The 18322-nt window shown below is 42.5% G+C and overlaps 1 protein-coding gene across 1 annotated transcript; it reads right to left on the minus strand.

The window, feature by feature from the left end:
• Nucleotides 1-9317: 9317 nt before the first annotated feature.
• Nucleotides 9318-16032, minus strand: LOC121568830 (ankyrin repeat domain-containing protein 40-like). The gene is made up of 5 exons (XM_041879268.1): nucleotides 15506-16032; nucleotides 14991-15139; nucleotides 14068-14676; nucleotides 13571-13752; nucleotides 9318-12332 (listed from the first exon to the last, which is right to left on the minus strand). The coding sequence occupies exons 1-5, from the start codon at nucleotides 15700-15702 to the stop codon at nucleotides 12189-12191; spliced, it is 1281 nt and encodes a 426-aa protein (XP_041735202.1). The 5' UTR covers nucleotides 15703-16032; the 3' UTR covers nucleotides 9318-12188.
• Nucleotides 16033-18322: the final 2290 nt, after the last annotated feature.

Here is an 18322-nt window from a genome sequence, read left to right on the forward strand (position 1 = left end):
CGCGAGGCGCGTGTGACACCTTTTCACCCTTTGTGTAAATAGTTGGACCACCTTTATTGTAGCACACTATGCAGTACTGTAGATGTGGAAAACATACTGTAGGAACATGAAAACGTATTGTATTCATACTGATATAAGTATTTTTATATCAACATAATATGTACTCTTATTTTGATACACATTTAGATATTTGGATAATAATATCTAAACACTTAACTATTTGGATCAATATGGCCTTATTGAACATCATTTCATAGTGCTGTTTTCAACCTTTCCCAGTGGTGGGTTTACATCTTCAGAGATCAATTAGTAAAACCATATGGAATTAGCTTAATACATGCATAATACTTGCCTGGGGGAGGCAAAGGGTTGAATTCTAGGAGATCTTTGCTCTGAGACTTCTCTCCTGCTACTGTAGGTCATATGATACTCGGTGGCAGGTAGCCTAGTGGTTAGCGCATTGGGCCACTAACCGAAAGGTCGCTAGTTCAACTCCCAGAGCGGACAAGGTGAAAAATCTTAACCCTAAATTGCTCCAGGGTCGCCATAGACGATGGCTGGCCCCACTCTCCGAGGGTGTCTCAGGGAGAGTTGTGATATGAAAAACACATTTCCTATTCACACATGCATATAATATACACTTGTATGTGTGAAATAGGACAAATATAAGCACCCACCAAATTATGATTACTACTGTAGGTCATACTATACTGTGTGAATGGGTCTCCTGGTGATGGCACCATACCCAGTGATATTCTTCACAGTATTTTGTCACCATGGTTGGGTAGGTTACTTTCTAAATGTAATCTGTTACTAGTTACTGGTCCAACATTTTAATCAGTAACTTAACTTTTGGATTACCCAAACTCAGTAATGTAATCTGATTACTTTCCATTACTTGTGGATGACTTTCCCCTTAAGAGGCATTAGAAGAAGACAAAAAGGATCCATCAAACACATTTGGTGTGTCATCATAGTGGTCTCTGACTTGTGGTCAGACTCGTTCAGCTGGAACAAACTTAAACTTGCACCTTTTTTCAATGCTGAATTGAATGTCATTGAGAAAACAGATAGATGGCATAATGCATTTTTTTCACAAACATCCTCTGAATTTTTAAGTAATCCAAGAAGTAATCATCTCGTTTTTTTCAAAAGTATCTGTAATCTGATTACAATAGTTTTGCTGGTAATGTAATTGATTACAGGTCGATTTTTTTGTAATCAGATTACATGTAATTTACATGTAATAAGTTACTCCCCAACCTTGTTTGTCATCCCGGGGTCAGAGGTTTGTATTGAACACTGGAGAACGCTCACACATCTCCCTACTGGGCCACTGATGAATATGCCTCATGATTATGGAAACTTTAGCAACACTTTAATCCTCTGTCATAAGGCTTGCATAACACTGACAGAACATTGGCATTACATTTTACATTTTAGTAATTTAGCAGATGCTCTTATCCAGAGCGATTTACAGTTAGTGAGTGCATACATTTTCATACTGGCCCCCTGTGGGAAACGAACCCACAACCCTGGCGTTACAAGCGCCATGCTCTACCAACTGAGCTACAGGGGACATGTTATAAACAGTCAACAGCGGACTATGAAAAAATGTGTATCCAATGTTTGGAAATGTCACAAAGGAATAGCTTACCTTAAAAACAACTCCCTTTCTGCCTAGTTTCCATTGTCATTCTACTATCACTGTTATGAACATTAGTTCCACAGGAGGCTTCTGAGGGGAGGACGGCTCATAACAATGGCTAGAATGGAGTAAATGGAATGGTATCCAACACATGGAACACAATGTGTTTGATGTGTTTGATACCATTCCATTTATTGCTTTCCAGCCATAACTATGAGCCCGTCCTCCCCAATGAAGGTGCCACCAGCTGCCTGTGGTTAGTTCTAAAAGAAAGAGGGTCCAGGATGTTCACTCCTAGAGAGGTACAATAGTATCTTTCCCATACAGTGGGGAAAAAAATGTATTTAGTCAGCCACCAATTGTGCAAGTTCTCCCACTTAAAAAGATGAGAGAGGCCTGTAATTTTCATCATTGGTACACGTCAACTATGACAGACAAATTGAGAGAAAAAAATTCCAGAAAATCACATTGTAGGATTTTTTATGAATTTATTTGCAAATGATGGTGGAAAATAAGTATTTGGTCACCTACAAACAAGCAAGATTTCTGGCTCTCACAGACCTGTAACTTATTCTTTAAGAGGCTCCTATGTCCTCCACTAGTTACCTGTATTAATGGCACCTGTTTGAACTTGTTATCAGTATAAAAGACACCTGTCCACAACCTCAAACAGTCACACTCCAAACTCCACTATGGCCAAGACCAAAGAGCTGTCAAAGGACACCAGAAACAAAATTGTAGACCTGCACCAGGCTGGGAAGACTGAATCTGCAATAGGTAAGCAGCTTGGTTTGAAGAAATCAACTGTGGGAGCAATTATTAGGACATGGAAGACATACAAGACCACTGATAATCTCCCTCGATCTGGGGCTCCACGCAAGATCTCACCCCGTGGGGTCAAAATGATCACAAGAACGGTGAGCAAAAATCCCAGAACCACACGGGGGGACCTAGTGAATGACCTGCAGAGAGCTGGGACCAAAGTAACAAAGCCTACCATCAGTAACACACTACGCCGCCAGGGACTCAAATCCTGCAGTGCCAGACGTGTCCCCCTGCTTAAGCCAGTACATGTCCAGGCCCGTCTGAAGTTTGCTAGAGTGCATTTGGATGATCCAGAAGAGGATTGGGAGAATGTCATATGGTCAGATGAAACCAAAATATAACTTTTTTGGTAAAAACTCAACTCGTCGTGTTTGGAGGACAAAGAATGCTGAGTTGCATCCAAAGAACACCATACCCACTGTGAAGCATGGGGGTGGAAACATCATGCTTTGGGGCTGTTTTTCTGCAAAGGGACCAGGACGACTGATCCGTGTAAAGGAAAGAATGAATGGGGCCATGTATCGTGAGATTTTGAGTGAAAACCTCCTTCCATCAGCAAGGGCATTGAAGATGAAACGTGGCTGGGTCTTCAGCATGACAATGATCCCAAACACACCGCCCGGGCAACGAAGGAGTGGCTTCGTAAGAAGCATTTCAAGGTCCTGGAGTGGCCTAGCCAGTCTGCAGATCTCAACCCCATAGAAAATCTTGGAGGGAGTTGCCCGGGCGGTACATCACTGTGGGAAACAGGTGCTATACTGGTCTGTGTTGCCCAGCGACAGCCCCAAAACATCACTGCTCTAGAGGAGATCTGCATGGAGGAATGGGCCAAAATACCAGCAACAGTGTGTGAAAACCTTGTGAAGACTTACAGAAAACGTTTGACCCCAACAAAGGGTATATAACAAAGTATTGAGAAACGTTTGTTTTTGACCAAATACTTATTTTCCACCATAATTTGCAAATAAATTCATAAAAAATCCTACAATGTGATTTTCAGGATTTATTTTTCTCATTTTGTCTGCCATAGTTGACGTGTACCTATGATGAAAATTACAGGCCTCTCTCATCTTTTTAAGTGGGAGAACTTGCACAATTGGTGGCTGACTAAATACTTTTTTCCCCCACTGTAGCTGTCAACCCAACAGTCTATGGGACATGGATTGAGTGGTCTGCATGTGTAAATCTACATCAGTCTCTCTCCATCCAGTCTCTTTCCAAGTGAAGCCCCTGCTGTGTCTAAGAGGCCCAGGGTTCTGCAGCTCTAACCTCAGTCAGGACCTCTGGGAGTGGGAGCCATCACTGACCCACTGACCAGGCACACTGGCAGACTAGCAACCTGCTGCTCACACACATAAACACACACAATCACACTCATAAATCTGCATACACACACACACTAACACACTAACACACACACTAACGTGCACACGGACATATAGACACACAAACACACACACCAGCATAATCCGAGCAACAGTACAAAGTGACCCCTTTTCTCACAACATACATTCAGACATCTTGGGTTTGATGCCTCACCCCCAGCCTCCCCCTCCAGCCCTCACCCCTGGGAGGTTGAGACCCCAACATTCCCAGCATAGCCAACAAATGAAGGTTTGAAAACATGTCACATATTGAGTAACGATTTCCAGAGAACCCCAGCCAAGCACTCTGACACCCTCCCTGCCTTCAGCCTATATGTCTTGTCTGCAAATAGTCCTTTTGACCTTCTGTGAGCACTTTGCAGCCTCTCTCAACCTTGTCCAAAACAAGCACAATGTTTTTTTGATCACTTATTTAATCTTATCCAAACCCACGCAATTTCACAGTATGGAGACATGATGATAAAAGAGTTGCATAAATATTCTATAAGTTTTTGTGTGTTTTGGTGTTCTTACAAAGGATTCAATTTTCTGTTAAAATAAACAGGGGTGTGAGGTGTTTTCTCATACTGTCTTTCCCTTGTTCTGGAAGTACTCCATAAATCTAAAAGCAAAAAAGCTGAAAGCCATAAACATAATGAAATATAGCTCACTGAAAACCAGCTAAGTAAACTCCCCAAATTGCATGATTTCACAGCAACACAACCACCACACAAAGCCACAAGTCCCTCTTGTCAACTCCAGCCAATAAGTTCCAAATGGAGTGATGTGTGAAATGTCCTCCTGTCATTCTGACAAACAACCTAAATCTAATAGTGAATTTGTTCCTAATCTGTTCAACCTAGATTCCCTTCTCGCCACCTTGCCCTCTCAAATACGGGCACATTTTACACATTTGCCAGGACAAGATTAGATAGTTAATCGTAAATTACAGCAGAGGCTGTCAGAGCCACAATAACGCTCTATAGGGTTATTATAGGGTCACGGGACAAAGGATAGATTAGCATCGAATCAAGAACAGTTAGTTCAGTTCAACCACTAAAACCTCCAATAATTGGCATCTTTGAGTTGCAGTCTCACAGATGGGGATATTGGGATGTGCCAATGTAAGCTTTATGAGGGATGTGAGGGAACATTGATTTGTCCTGTTAAAGCATGAGAGCCAACTGCTAAGTCAGGGGTTGATTGGAGCTTAATTGGAATGGGACTATCCTCTGGACGTTTCAGTTGTCTCCTGGTCACCAATGTACTACCACAAACTGTCCATTCCAAGGTAACAGAATTACCCACCAACCCCCCTTCACTCATGCCCGACTCCATCTCTGATTAGGGTGCTGAGGGTGACTTCCACACAGGGTGTTTGGCAGGATAGACGTTGCCCGGTCCAGGGGCAGTTGAACCGGGCCTGTTTGGGACCTCCTCTGCCTGTCGCCCCCCCCCACATACACATACTTGACGGGCTCAGGGGAGGCTGGGCTGTTGCTGCTGCTGATCTGACAAGGCAAGGCCAACATCTAAGCTGTCTCACACACTCTCCCTAATCAATGTCACAAGGTGTGTTTAGCAGTTGCACCAGCACAGTCAACCACAGCAGACCAGACTAGGACCAGACCAGGGCTCAACACTCAACATCTTCCTTCTTCAAATCAGCATCATTATCTGGACCTGATCAAACATGACAGATCAAACGTCACAGACATGACACAATCTGTTTTTTGAGCCTAGATGCCTGGGACATTGTTTCTAGTGAATGGGCACAACTTACAAGGAAAAATAGTTGATTGTGAATTGGGTAGAAATTAAGCACCAATTAAGTACCATAGCAATGTTCTGTAGGGTTGCCATGACCAAATGAGGATAGGTTGGCATTAGACTAACTGCTACTGCTACTGATTGACTCTAGGTCATCTGGGGCAGCATATAAGCTGTCTCATACTCCTTTATAAATGTTGTTAATCAAAATGAACCTGGTCAAGGAGTGCCTCAGTTAAGGGCTGTTCAAGGGCTTCAGTGCCTACACCGACTTTTAATTGAGCATCTAATTCTATTATTTTTATCCACCATCAACCAGATGATGACCTGTCACCAAACTATACAAAAGGGTTCTTCGGCTGTCCCCATAGGAAAACCCTTTTTGGTTCCAGGTAGAACTCTTTTGGGTTCCATGTAGAACCCTCTGTGTAAAGGGTTCTACCTGGAACCAAAATGGTTCTACCTGGAACCAAAAAGGGTTCTTCAAAGGGTTCTCCTACGGTTACAGCCGAAGAACCCTTTTACATTCTAGATAGCACCTTTTTTTCTAAGAGTATAGCGATGCAATGCAGTAATACCTGATCATCTCCTTGAAGCTATGACCAGTATAGCACCTGTTTCCCACAGTGATGTACCAGTCCTCAGAATTACACAGTAGGTTTAGTGAGGCATAGAATGTGCCAGAAATGTTTTTCCATTCCTGGCTTTTTTCTTTTTACAGTGGGTTTACAATGTTGTACGTGCATTTGTGCAACAGCTAAGTAGCTCTGTGCTTTATCCCTCGGTGAAGGGCACGAATTGCACGGAAATCATGGTCCAGGGCCACAGTCCAAACCCATCGCCTGAGGTACCTGCGAGTAATGTCGCCCTTTGCCTCCGTTCCTGCGGGGAACATATCCAAAATGTTTGACCCTAAATGCTCTTAGGAGCATTGGTCACGGAAGAGCTAGCCACTGGCTTTGCAGATGGTTCTGTCCGGGTTGGGACTGGGGGCTGTTAAAAAAAATCAATAAAGGTGTTATTACTGGTTCTAATCTTATTAAGGTGTCTGACACCAAGACAAAGGAGAGGAACGTGTCCAGCCTCAGCAGCAGCCTAAACTGATTTCTAGACCCTGACCCAGAGAGGAGGCCCGACACATTGTGGTTAGACACGGCACACGCGCACACACATGCGCGCACACACACACGTACACACACACACACACACACAGAGCATGTATGAAGGTCAAATACCCAGGTACATAGGCTTAACTACATGCGCGCACACACACTCACACAAACACCAGCCCGCCCTGACCCAGAGAGAAGGCCAAACAGACAGCGGTTAGACATGTAGCAAACAATCACACATACAGAGACCGACTTACCTACGCACATACACACACCTACAAGCACATGTAAGCACACAAATATCACTCGGTTAAGTGTCACTATTCAGCCAGTTGGTATTATGCAACAAGTGCCTTGATCTTGTATCAGTGGATCAGGCCTTAAAACATCTGTTGACCACATGAGGAATATTTTCATTCGTTTTCCAACCAGCTTGTGCACTTCACACATATTTGGGGGCAGTGTGGCGATAGCTTACTCACTGTTTGTGTTCTTTAAATTAGGAAGAGAACATAATAACATTCTTGCACTCTTGAACATGGGCTTTTATAGTACATGTCAACACTTATACAGACAGGGTACAGCATGTACAGGGTCAAGAGTGTGTGGACAGGCTGAAAACACAGCTGTACACAACTAGCTGAATCAGGAACAGCCAGTAAAGACATCGGACATCTGCTCCTGTCACCTGTAGGATTTCTGCTCCTGTCACCTGTAGGATTTCTGCTCCTGTCACCTGTAGGATTTCTGCTCGTCACCTGTAGGATTTCTGCTCTTGTAACCTGTAGGATTTCTGCCCCAAGTCACATAAGGCTGTTCAGTTCTTGCTTTTTGTTATGAGATTCCACTCCGACTAAAGCAGCTGTGTTATTTTGAGACCCTTCTCCCACCTGTACTAGAGGAAGCAGCTATGTTGTGTCGAGGACCCTTAGGTCAATCTACGCATCAATCTACACATCCATTCATCCTCTAGACTTCACCAGTGAGACTGTAGAGAGGAATAAGGTATACCTGCCACTGAGCCACGGTAGGAATTAAAACAATTCCCACTTGTTTCTGGTTACCAAAGTCACCAAAAGCCACATTTCTAGATAAAGGGACCTTGAAAAAACTTTCAGTAGCGTTAGTGAAGCCTCACTTTAATTATGCGCGCACTCCCGTCTGAGATGTAACTGTTTCTGCCAGTCTTAGGTTCAAACACTCCTATAAGGCTTGGTTAATGTTGAGATAGCCTCCTAGCCAAGTATAAACCACTCTGTGCTAGTGGAGGGATTTGTTAGATGTGTATATTTGCTTTTTGTATAGATGTAAATATTTGGACATTGTGTATGATTGAATGTATGGCACAGAGTTGCTGCCCATGCTGCCTTTTCCTACCAATAGAGGACCGAATGGAAACTGTTGACTTCTTTGTGTATATAATCCTCTACAATTTTGGTATATGTATCTGTTGCAACATTTTAATGTATTTTTTAATTGTTAAATAAAATCAAATACTTTTTTTTTTACCAAACTGCCACTGTCATTGGACTGGAGAAAATAGGAGAGATTTGGAGTGGTTGATGACTAGGCTGTTTAAAGTTGAACCAATTAATTCCTTTTTGACCCCTAAATTGTGTGTGAATTAAAGTGATTTATGTGCTTCTGTAGGTTTTCTACCTTCGTCTGAGACCACACTGAACTAGTCTTCTTCTCAACCCATCTGCATAAAAGCTTAAACCAGACAGAATCATGTTTTCAGAGGTATCTAAACTATACACTGAGTGTATAAAACATTAGGAACACCTGCTATTTCCATGACATAGACTGACCAGGTGAAAGCTATGATCCCTTATTGATGTCACTTGTTAAATCCACTTCAAATCAGTGTAGATGAAAGGGAGGAGACGGGTTAAAGAAGGATCTTTAAGCCTTGAGACGTGGATTGTGTATGTGAGCATTGAGAGGGTGAAAGGGCAAGACAAAATACTGAAGTGCCTTAGAACAGGGTATGGTAGTAGGTGCTTGGCGCACCGGTTTGAGTGGGTCAAGAACTGCAACGCCGCTGGGTTTTTCACGCACAACAGTTTCCCGTGTGTATCAAAAATGGTCCACAACCCGAAGGACATCCAGCCTTCTTGACACAACTGTGGGAAGCATTGGAGTCAACATGGGCCAGCATTGTGTGTGGAAAGCTTTTCACCTTGTAGAGTCCACGCCCCGACGAATTGAGGCTGTCCTGAGGGCAAAAAGGGGTGCAACACAATATTAGGAAGGTGTACCTAATTTTATGTACACTCAGTGTATCCTATTGTAATAACACACACCGACTCCCAAATCAATCTAGTTAAACAGTTTTAAAGCTTCATATAATCGTGCTATTTGGATGAAAGGTAATCATGTTTCATTTTAAATGATTTACCTTGGGAGGAGAGCCAGGCAGTGAACAGTTACACCACTGAATTGGCATGGTTGATTCATGTCAACACTGACTTGTCTATCCCCTCTAGTGGATGTTAGCAGAAACAGATGAGGTTTCATTTCAGTTCTCTGCCATATTCATAATTACCATCTCATCCTTTGATATAACAACCAATTTCAGAGAAAAGGAAAGATTGATCAAGTAATCCACCATGCTTTATCAAAGAACAGGTACAGGTCTTCACAATCAAACAAGTTAAACAGTGCCTATAAGGAATTTATCAAAGGTACACAGGACATATAAAAATATCAGACTCTGAATGCATAGGTTAAGTTAGACTGTATTCTTCCTCTAGAACATGAGCAATCAATCAGTACAATTTTAGTCTTCCATTCGCACAGAACCAGTAACAATTCTGGAACATTCTAGAAGACTGTAGGTCTAGAACACCGGGCACAAAATGGCCGTAGGCATTTCAAACACCATCGCCCAGCTTCTTCAACCAAGTACCTCTCACTCTCGTGGCACATCATCACTTATAAAGCATTAAAAAGTTAGGAACACCAAATTCTCTCTTGATAGTCCATTTGACATGTTCAAGTTAGTCTTTCTTATTGTATTTCTTCAACATTTACACTAAACTCATTCCCAACACAGCAGATACTGTGGCTTTGCACTTGGTTTCATCCTAGCTGCAACATACCTTCACTTTCCCCCCCATTGATAAACGCTTTCCATACTTGTAGGCATCGATACAAACGAAAGAAATTGCTCGTTAAAAAAGGAAATTACCAATTAATAAAAAATATAGAATCAATAACATACTAAGACAGTCAGAGCTTAAGGTATACATTTCAACGGTAAACAATTAACAGCTTTGTTAGTAACTGACTTGATTGTTTATAAACTTCTGCAGTGGGGCACTGACTGTACCGTTGAACTGAATGTAACTAGCATGAAGAACTGATAGGACATGTTAGGGTCTTAGTCTTCTATGAGCAAATGTGTTTGTCATTAAGCAGTAATCTTTTCAATCAATGTACTCGGATTCAGCTTCAATACTAACATTTGCATTCTTGTGTATGAATCATCATTTATACTCAAACAAATAAGTAGCAAACACCATAACTTGACAAAAGTAAAATGTCAGTAGTTTAAACCCGGGGACCCCTCAAGAACGAACATTTGATCCCTAGCTAGCTTACATGTTAATGTAGGTTATATGTTTAAACGTTCTGACAGAGCAGTATGAATTTGTGTATTATGACAAATGCACTGTACAATAGAACCAACGGCTTGGGGAGAATTGCTTGGGGAAAGTGTTATGGAAGCACTCAAACATAACAGCTGTGTCACAAACTTATGAAACGCAAACAATCCTTTCAAACTATCCTTTGCTACATCATTCAGTTCGTTCCGAAAAACAAAACAAAAACACATTTTATACAGCAATTCAAAAATAGAAGGACATTTATGATTGATAAATCTATTGTGGAGAACCAGACTATTTTTCTGTCTAGGTTTGTATTTGGTTTTGATCTAATCACAGTAAATGGAAATATCTTAAGTGAAGCAATCCAAAAATGGTTTAACATCCTCATTTTAGGGGAACCTCCACTTGTGCTGGGAATATACTTCCCCTAAAGTGCACCTAGCGGTTTCTGCTTAAATCAATAATACCTTAACTCTATAGGAACTGCCTACGATTCATTTCATTCACAGTTGAAAGTGTCAGTTGAATATTATACCCAATAACTGTTACATTAAAAATAACCCCTCACACACAAACATTCAACCAAATTGTAGAAAATATAAATATTGCCCCTGCACCAAATACATGTCAATCTCAATTAGTTTTGTTCCGTTTCAGCAAGTAAACGTTGTATAATAAAAAATAAAAAATGTTTGTTTATCATAGAGCAGGAGCAATGAATAATGTTTCCACATTGGGTGTTTGATTGAAATCCAGACGGTGTCTGTGGAGCTAGCTAACCATAGCATCTGTTAGAAGGCTGTTATCTTCCACCTAACAAAGACAGTTCTTTAAGAAACAGAGCCACTGTCTTAACAATATGGATGAAACTTGAAGCATCTGTTTGCTTACTGAGCACATAACAACAAACAGTTCAACAAAACTAACACAAACTTCTCAACTGGCAAGAGACAGCACTCACACCCACTCCCTCTTAGATTACTGAACCTCAGTAGCACAAAGCAACATCTCTATAAATAGCTCCATCAGGCATCCACCTAAGAACAAATAAACAGGGTAGTGTGATAACGTGGGCAACCATTTGGAAATATCACTGAAGTGTGGGAGTATGACTGAGTATGACTGAGTGTGTGTGTGTGTATACAGTCTGCAGAATGTGTGTGAATGCCAGTTGGAACGTCAGCAGCCACCTGTTATGTCCACCAAAGCAAGCGGCAGTACTGCATGTTGCTGTGTGCAAGTCAGCTGTGTCGCAACATTGTACCAAGCTGCCCATGTTGGACTGATAAGAGCAGTAGGCCTATATCAGAAGAGCTGTTCAAATGGCCTCTACTCTTATCAACCCCCTCATCATCCATGAGCCAAGTCCACAGTACATATATGACTAATGCCCAGTACAAAGGGATCCATGTACAGTACATAAGTTAAGCCATCTTGGAAGACTGTCACTGTCCCTCAACGCCAATGTTCCACTGTAGCCCGACACAACAAACTAGAGAGGGATGAGAGAGAGTGGGACAGGGGGAAGAGAGGAGGGGAGAGCGAGGGAAGGAGGCCCAAATTCTTCAGTATATAACTGAGGACATGATGCATGAGTAATCGGTTAGCGAGTGCTGCATGGGGACACAGACTGGCAGGGAGCAAGGCAAAGAGAGGCATGGCGAGGAGGACGACCACATTACCTAGCTAACACAACGGGATTTTGAAACAAACCTCAATAACGCTGGCTGAACGACACCGAATCATACTGCAATGAAATTGACTAAACGATAGTAGCTATTACGGCCAATAGAGAGCTAGTAGGGTCCACATGGACATCAGCGTCTGTCTGTGTGTCTGTTAGTCCTGTTGATCTCTAGTAGGTGAGTCTGGAGGCCTTCATGTTGTAGCAGGGTCTGTCGGTGAGGCCTCCCGCCCCAGAGAGGAGTGCCAGGCCCTCAGCCTTCTCCAGCACCACCTCTAACTCCTGGAAGTCCTGCAGCCGAGCCACGTCTTTGTCCTGGGAATAATAAAGTTACATTCAATAAAACAAATCTTTATTGTCCCCAAAAGGGCCAATTGTTTGTAGTGATTACGGTACAAAAACGAGTACATACATCATTCATCACACACACGACTGACAGACATTAGGTGGGAGGATATAAGAGAAGTAATCTCTTCTAGAGTGAGTGTGTGTGTGTGTGTTTTGTAGGTCGCAGTCTTAGTCAGCAGTTGTTCTGGGATTACATAATGTGACAACAGCTCCCTTCATAACTGGATGGGTGACATTGTTTTCATATCAAATCCACCCATACATGGCAAGATGGGACTACTGTGTGCCATTGAACACAATGTAGCTCAAATCAATGAACTTGCAAACTGCATAATCAACCCAAAAGTTCAAAACCATTGTGACAACGTACATTTTCTCCACACACTGTGTGGCCCTAACTCATAAGAAAAGAATAGAGCTGTACACACACTCTCACTCTCATGCATATGATTTATTAAAATGGTAATAATGGGTGACCATCATTCCATCATCAAGCTGCAGTCATCAGGGTTTCTAATCTTACAGCACACAGTGGTGCTCCAACCTAACAGAACAGTGTGGTGCTCCAACCTAACAGAACAGTGTGGTGCTCCAACCTAACAGAACAGTGTGGTGCTCCAACCTAACAGAACAGTGTGGTGCTCCAACCTAACAGAACAGTGTGGTGCTCCAACCTAACAGAACAGTGTGGTGCTCCAACCTAACAGAACAGTGTGGTGCTCCAACCTAACAAAACAGTGTGGTGCTCCAACCTAACAAAACAGTGTGGTGCTCCAACCTAACAGAACAGTGTGGTGCTCCAACCTAACAAAACAGTGTGGTGCTCCAACCTAACAGAACAGTGTGGGGCTCCAACCTAACAGAACAGTGTGGTGCTCCAACCTAACAGAACAGTGTGGTGCTCCAACCTAACAGAACAGTGTGGTGCTCCAACCTAACCTAACAGAACAGTGAACTGTTGGGCCTATGAAGTGTGTGTCTAGGAGTGTTCCTGTCTGCCCTGCATCTTTCATTAGTGGTGCCTGGCCCTGCCCTACCCTGGCCTGCTCGCTCCATTGAGCTGGTTAGTGGAGTGGAAAGGTAGCTGCAGCCTCAGGGTTCACAGTGCTACTGCTCAACCACTAGAGTTAGAAGCAGCCAGTTTGAGTACCAGAGCCACCTACAACATCACCCTGGTGATGTGTTTGTTACTGCCATTCCCATACCTTTCTGAGCATGGTGTTGGGCAGCTTGCGGATCTTCTCCACGTGTTCGGCGCTTATGTCCAGCTCGCGGCAGCACACCCGGAGCAGCGAGCGGTAGGTCAGCTCCTGTCTGTCCAGCTCTACCTCGATGAAGTCGTTCTCCCGCGCATTGGGGTTCTGGATGCGCACCTTTAGGACCAGTTCTGGGAGAGAGAGACAGAAACACCAATGAGATAAAGTTAGCTACTTCAGTGTGTGTGATGCAGTAGAAAGAACACTCAGTATCTGGGGCACATTCAGGCACACACAGGGGGAGAAAGCATTGGACAATGGGTCTGAAAGTGCAGAGTGGCGATAAAACAGGCTCAACACGCAATGGGATTAGCTCCAAAAAGGCTCTGCTGTTGTTGACTCAAATCAATGCTTGATCGAACACCACAACATTAGAGACAAACACACGTCACACAACATCAACAGCACAACATCAAAAGCAAGTGCAGTGTGGGGACCGTCCTTACCTTGCACGTTGACAGGGAAGGTACTGGTAAAGAAGAAAGGCTGGAAGGCAGGCATGTTACCCCCAGCCCCCTGGCCACAGTTGAGCTGCTGAGGGATGGACTGCTGCCGGGTCATGGATGGGTTAGCGTTAGCCACCTGGGCCTGGCTGCTACTGCTGGTGGTGCTGGGGCTGGGGGAGGGCAGGGGAGGAGAGCACACAGGCCCATTATGGGCCACCGAGTGTGGGTACTCCCCATGGTTGACCAGGTGGGGCTCCATGGAGAGGTCCATAGGCAGGCCTCCGTTGACGGTGAGAGACGAGGCAGGGCTCGGCGACACTCCGTTCTGCTCTGCCATTGGAATGAAGGCCCCCTCCCTCGGGCTCGGGGTGTCAGAGAGTAGGCTCTGCGGTTGCTGAGGCAGCTGTTGCTCGTGGGTGGGCGACAGGGAAGCTGGGTCGCTGTGTGGGTCCTCTGATGAGTGGTCTCCATTGCCATTTTGGGTCAACTGTGCCAATATCAGCTCAGCCTTGTTGTCCATCTTACTATACATGAATGGCGGGTTGGACAGGTAGTTTGGGATGATTGGCAACTCAGGCTCCTTGATTTCAGGCACTTCCTCCTCCTCAACTGTGAAAATATACATAAGACACTACATTTAACTGAGGAGAACCTTGAACATTGACATGGCCTGAGCATACTGTGAAAACCAAAACATAGCAGGTCCTGGTAGAGCCTCCATCTAAGATCATTACCCAAATTGTGACCCTAACTATGAGCAGGTAAAACACAAATAACTGGCTTAAGGTTAGTGCTTAGGGGTGAATAGTAATTATACCCAAAATACAGCTATTATACAGATATTACATGAGAATGTTTAAGAGGATTTTAACACAAAAACAGTAATAACTGGTGGAGTGGTGAAGTGATGACGGGTCATTTACCTCCTAACAGTCTTCTGATTTCAGGCTTAGAGGTCAGCTGGACAGCCAGCTCATCTTTAGCTGTGAGGATCTCTTGGTCAGCTCCAGAGTTCAGCAGGTACGACACAACCTGTTTGTGGTTTCTCTTGCATGCCCAATGCAAACATGTCCTGAATAGGAGACAATGAATAAAGTAAGTCAATGATCTGCTCTGGGATGATTCATAATGTTGAAGAAAGATTGAATGAGCCATCATCATTTTTATTGTCGTCATACTTGAGAACCCACGCGGGGGTATATTTGCATCACTTGCAGTTAAAGGAGATTGCCATCTAGCCCTAATTGGATAACACACTATTCTTCTTAGGCCAGCATGAAATTGTGACATTAGACATGCCGTTGCATTGCACGTTGTCAACATTGCGCAGGCAGCATTTTATCACCAACAATCAATCGATCAATAATCACCTTACATGTTATTTATCAACTTGTGTTTAAGTTTAATATATATAAATATTGGTATTAGACACACTTACCATCCGTTTATTTCGTTTTGAGAGTTGACATTTACTCCGCTTTCCACTAAAATCCGCACCTCATCGATGTCTCCAATCGCAGACGCCTCTCTTAAGCGCTCCTGCAATTCCTTATCCAACGATGTCGTTGACATTTTGTACAAATGATTAGCTAACTTAACGAGATCATGGGAGACAATAATGACTTTACAGGTCATAAGAGGGTGACGCCTTTGTCTGGAAATAGCTGCTTAATTGCACTAAAAATAGACGGGGAGTGTTGTTAGCTAACAAGCTAACTGACTAGATAGCTAGCTTTACAGGAGGCTAGCTACTAGGCTCGCGCAAGATTGTTGATGTCCATAAGCTTTGCAGGACATAAGCTTTGCAGGAACAATATTTATCAGGTCAGCGGTTAGTTTAATGTAATATGTTCTTGTTGCACCGGCTTGTCAACTCTTTTAAATTCGTTTTGGAATTAAAAGTCCATTACATTGTAGCTGTGTTGCGTAAAGGCTCCGACGGTGCGCTGTCAACTATTCCTCCCATCTCGGGGGACAGATTTGAGTGTAACAACAGTGGGAAGAAAGTTATTTGTTCCCCCTTGCAAATAAGATTTCAGCTTTTAATTAGCTCTTGTAATAATGAATGTTACAATAACCCATGTGTTGACATGTATTTACCTTGCACATACACTGCCATGTTTAAATGTTCAATTTACCCTGTTTTGTGCAATATGTCTATTCATGCTCCTTTTGGAGTCAACAATGAGTTAGTTGTCCAACAGGTCTAGTTACAGATTTTCTGGACAAGATTCCGAAAATATCTGGTGTGTTTGTGTGTTGAAAAGTACACAAATTGTGGACTGGAAACAGTACTTACTGAGAGCACCTACAGTACCCTTGCTTGTTCATTCCCACAAGTAAATAATTTTCTTCGTCTAAACCTTCTTGAGGATTCCCTTGAAATCGTCTATATTGTCTTCAACCAAAATCATCATTCAAATTTGTCAGAGACTCAGAACTTTATAGCTTGACACCACAGTAGACTTTGACCTCATCAACTTAGTAGCATTATAAGCAGGGGTGAAAGTCACTGATTTACAGTTATACATTTTTCTAACTTATGGTCAATCAACTTTATTTGATTTCAAACTGATTTTGTGTATCAGAAAGTATGTAATGTGGGGGACCTAGCCCAATAATCGACTAAAGGAGCCAAACATTACTCCTTATAGTCCAAGGACCTTACTTGTTCTGTTTAAAGGCGAATTGGCTCTGGAAGTCAAAGCAGTCAAATACTCCCATCTAAACGTGAATCGACTCTCAATTGCGGTACAGTTCTAGAATCATAAATCCCTCTACTTTCGTATAACATCAAAATAATTTCACAACATGAAAAATACACAGTTACTGTGGGGATCTATTTTCTTATAACTAGATGTGATGCCTAGCTTAGAAAGAATACATTAATGATTAAACATAATAGGTTTGTGCTGTACTGATATAGATTGTTTAATATAACAAGCTGTGATTAATGTGAGGAACCGTTAGGGGGTAGGCTGAGACAGGCTTGTGACTCACACACACAGCCTCTTTGTTAAACCGCTCAAGGACATGTGTTCTGCTACAAAGAAGGACAAACTATGTCTGAGGTTGCTGACTCGAGACAAGTTGTAAAGATAACAACTAATGCCTGGCAACAGTGAAGCGCCAAGGGGCTGGGACCAGCCTGTGCGCCATCGATAGGTTGGGTAAGTTTAAACCACAACCAGCCTCTACTCTGACAGGCCCAGCAGGGAGCGGGAACTATCTCTGTCAGAGTATTTAAAGAAGAACTTATAACAAAAGCTCAGTTCTCTGTCTGCCCTGCATGGTTTTTCAGTGGGCCCATATATACGAACATCATATTTACCATTCAAGTGTTTGCATTAATTAAAATACTAGTCTATTTTAGAAGACGTGTATTGACCTCTTTTTGTTCCTATACCAGATTAGAATTTACGCAATTTAACAATTGGTGACCGCCGACGTGATCTGGTAGAGGGACTTCGCTGGGTATTGTCCGGCCGATTGGACATTGCTGTCGTTGGACGGTGTGTTTCACAAAGAGTCCGGACAACTAAAAACAGGTAAACAGACACCTATTGTTATATAACTAAAGTTCTGCACATTGGCTTTATCCAAATTAATTTTGTGAAACACCTGTTTGATGTAAGTGAACTAAATTATGAATTATTATACGAATTATTATGAGTAGATAAGCACCATATTGTGACATGCAAACCTGTGGTGAATGTGATGTTAAACCATGGTACCATAGAGTATTGTTCCACCGGCAAGGTCTGTAACTATTTTGACAATATAAAGGTAAAGATAATGAATAGTCAATATAACTAAATTGAAATGTATTGAACTGATATAATTAAACTGTAACGTTGGTATTTGAAATAACATAATACTGGTTTTAAAGAAGAAATTAAGTTGAAATTTGATATCTTATTCAATTTAACGTTGGATGTTCAACACAACATGATATTGGCTTGATGTGATTAAGTTCCCAAATATAAATGTTTTATGTTTGACGCCACATTAATTTAACGTTTGATGTTTGACCCTGCAAAATACTGGTTAAATAATTTGACTGAAATAATTTGGTTTATCGTTGAAATATAAATATGCACCGACTTTAACTAATTAGGTGGGAATAACGTGATTTAAATAAATAGACTAACGTACTTTAAATAAAGGACGAATATTACGTTAAAACGAAAAACGGACAAAACTTGTTCGAGAAGCAGTGAGAGAGAGAGAGAGAGTAGGAGGGGGCCAGTACCAA

The sequence above is a fragment of the Coregonus clupeaformis genome, unplaced genomic scaffold (assembly GCF_020615455.1).
Source record: "Coregonus clupeaformis isolate EN_2021a unplaced genomic scaffold, ASM2061545v1 scaf0119, whole genome shotgun sequence".
Taxonomy (NCBI): Eukaryota; Metazoa; Chordata; class Actinopteri; order Salmoniformes; family Salmonidae; genus Coregonus; species Coregonus clupeaformis.

Excerpts from the sequence above, each read along its gene's own strand:
- LOC121568830 (XM_041879268.1), bottom strand. The coding sequence starts at position 15,702 with ATGACCTGTAAAGTCATTATTGTCTCCCATGATCTCGTTAAGTTAGCT. Across the intron at positions 13,753-14,067 it reads CTTCCCTGTCAACGTGCAAG|AACTGGTCCTAAAGGTGCGC; the intron begins GTAAGGACGGTC and ends TCTCTCTCCCAG. Across the intron at positions 12,333-13,570 it reads CCAACACCATGCTCAGAAAG|GACAAAGACGTGGCTCGGCT; the intron begins GTATGGGAATGG and ends TATTATTCCCAG.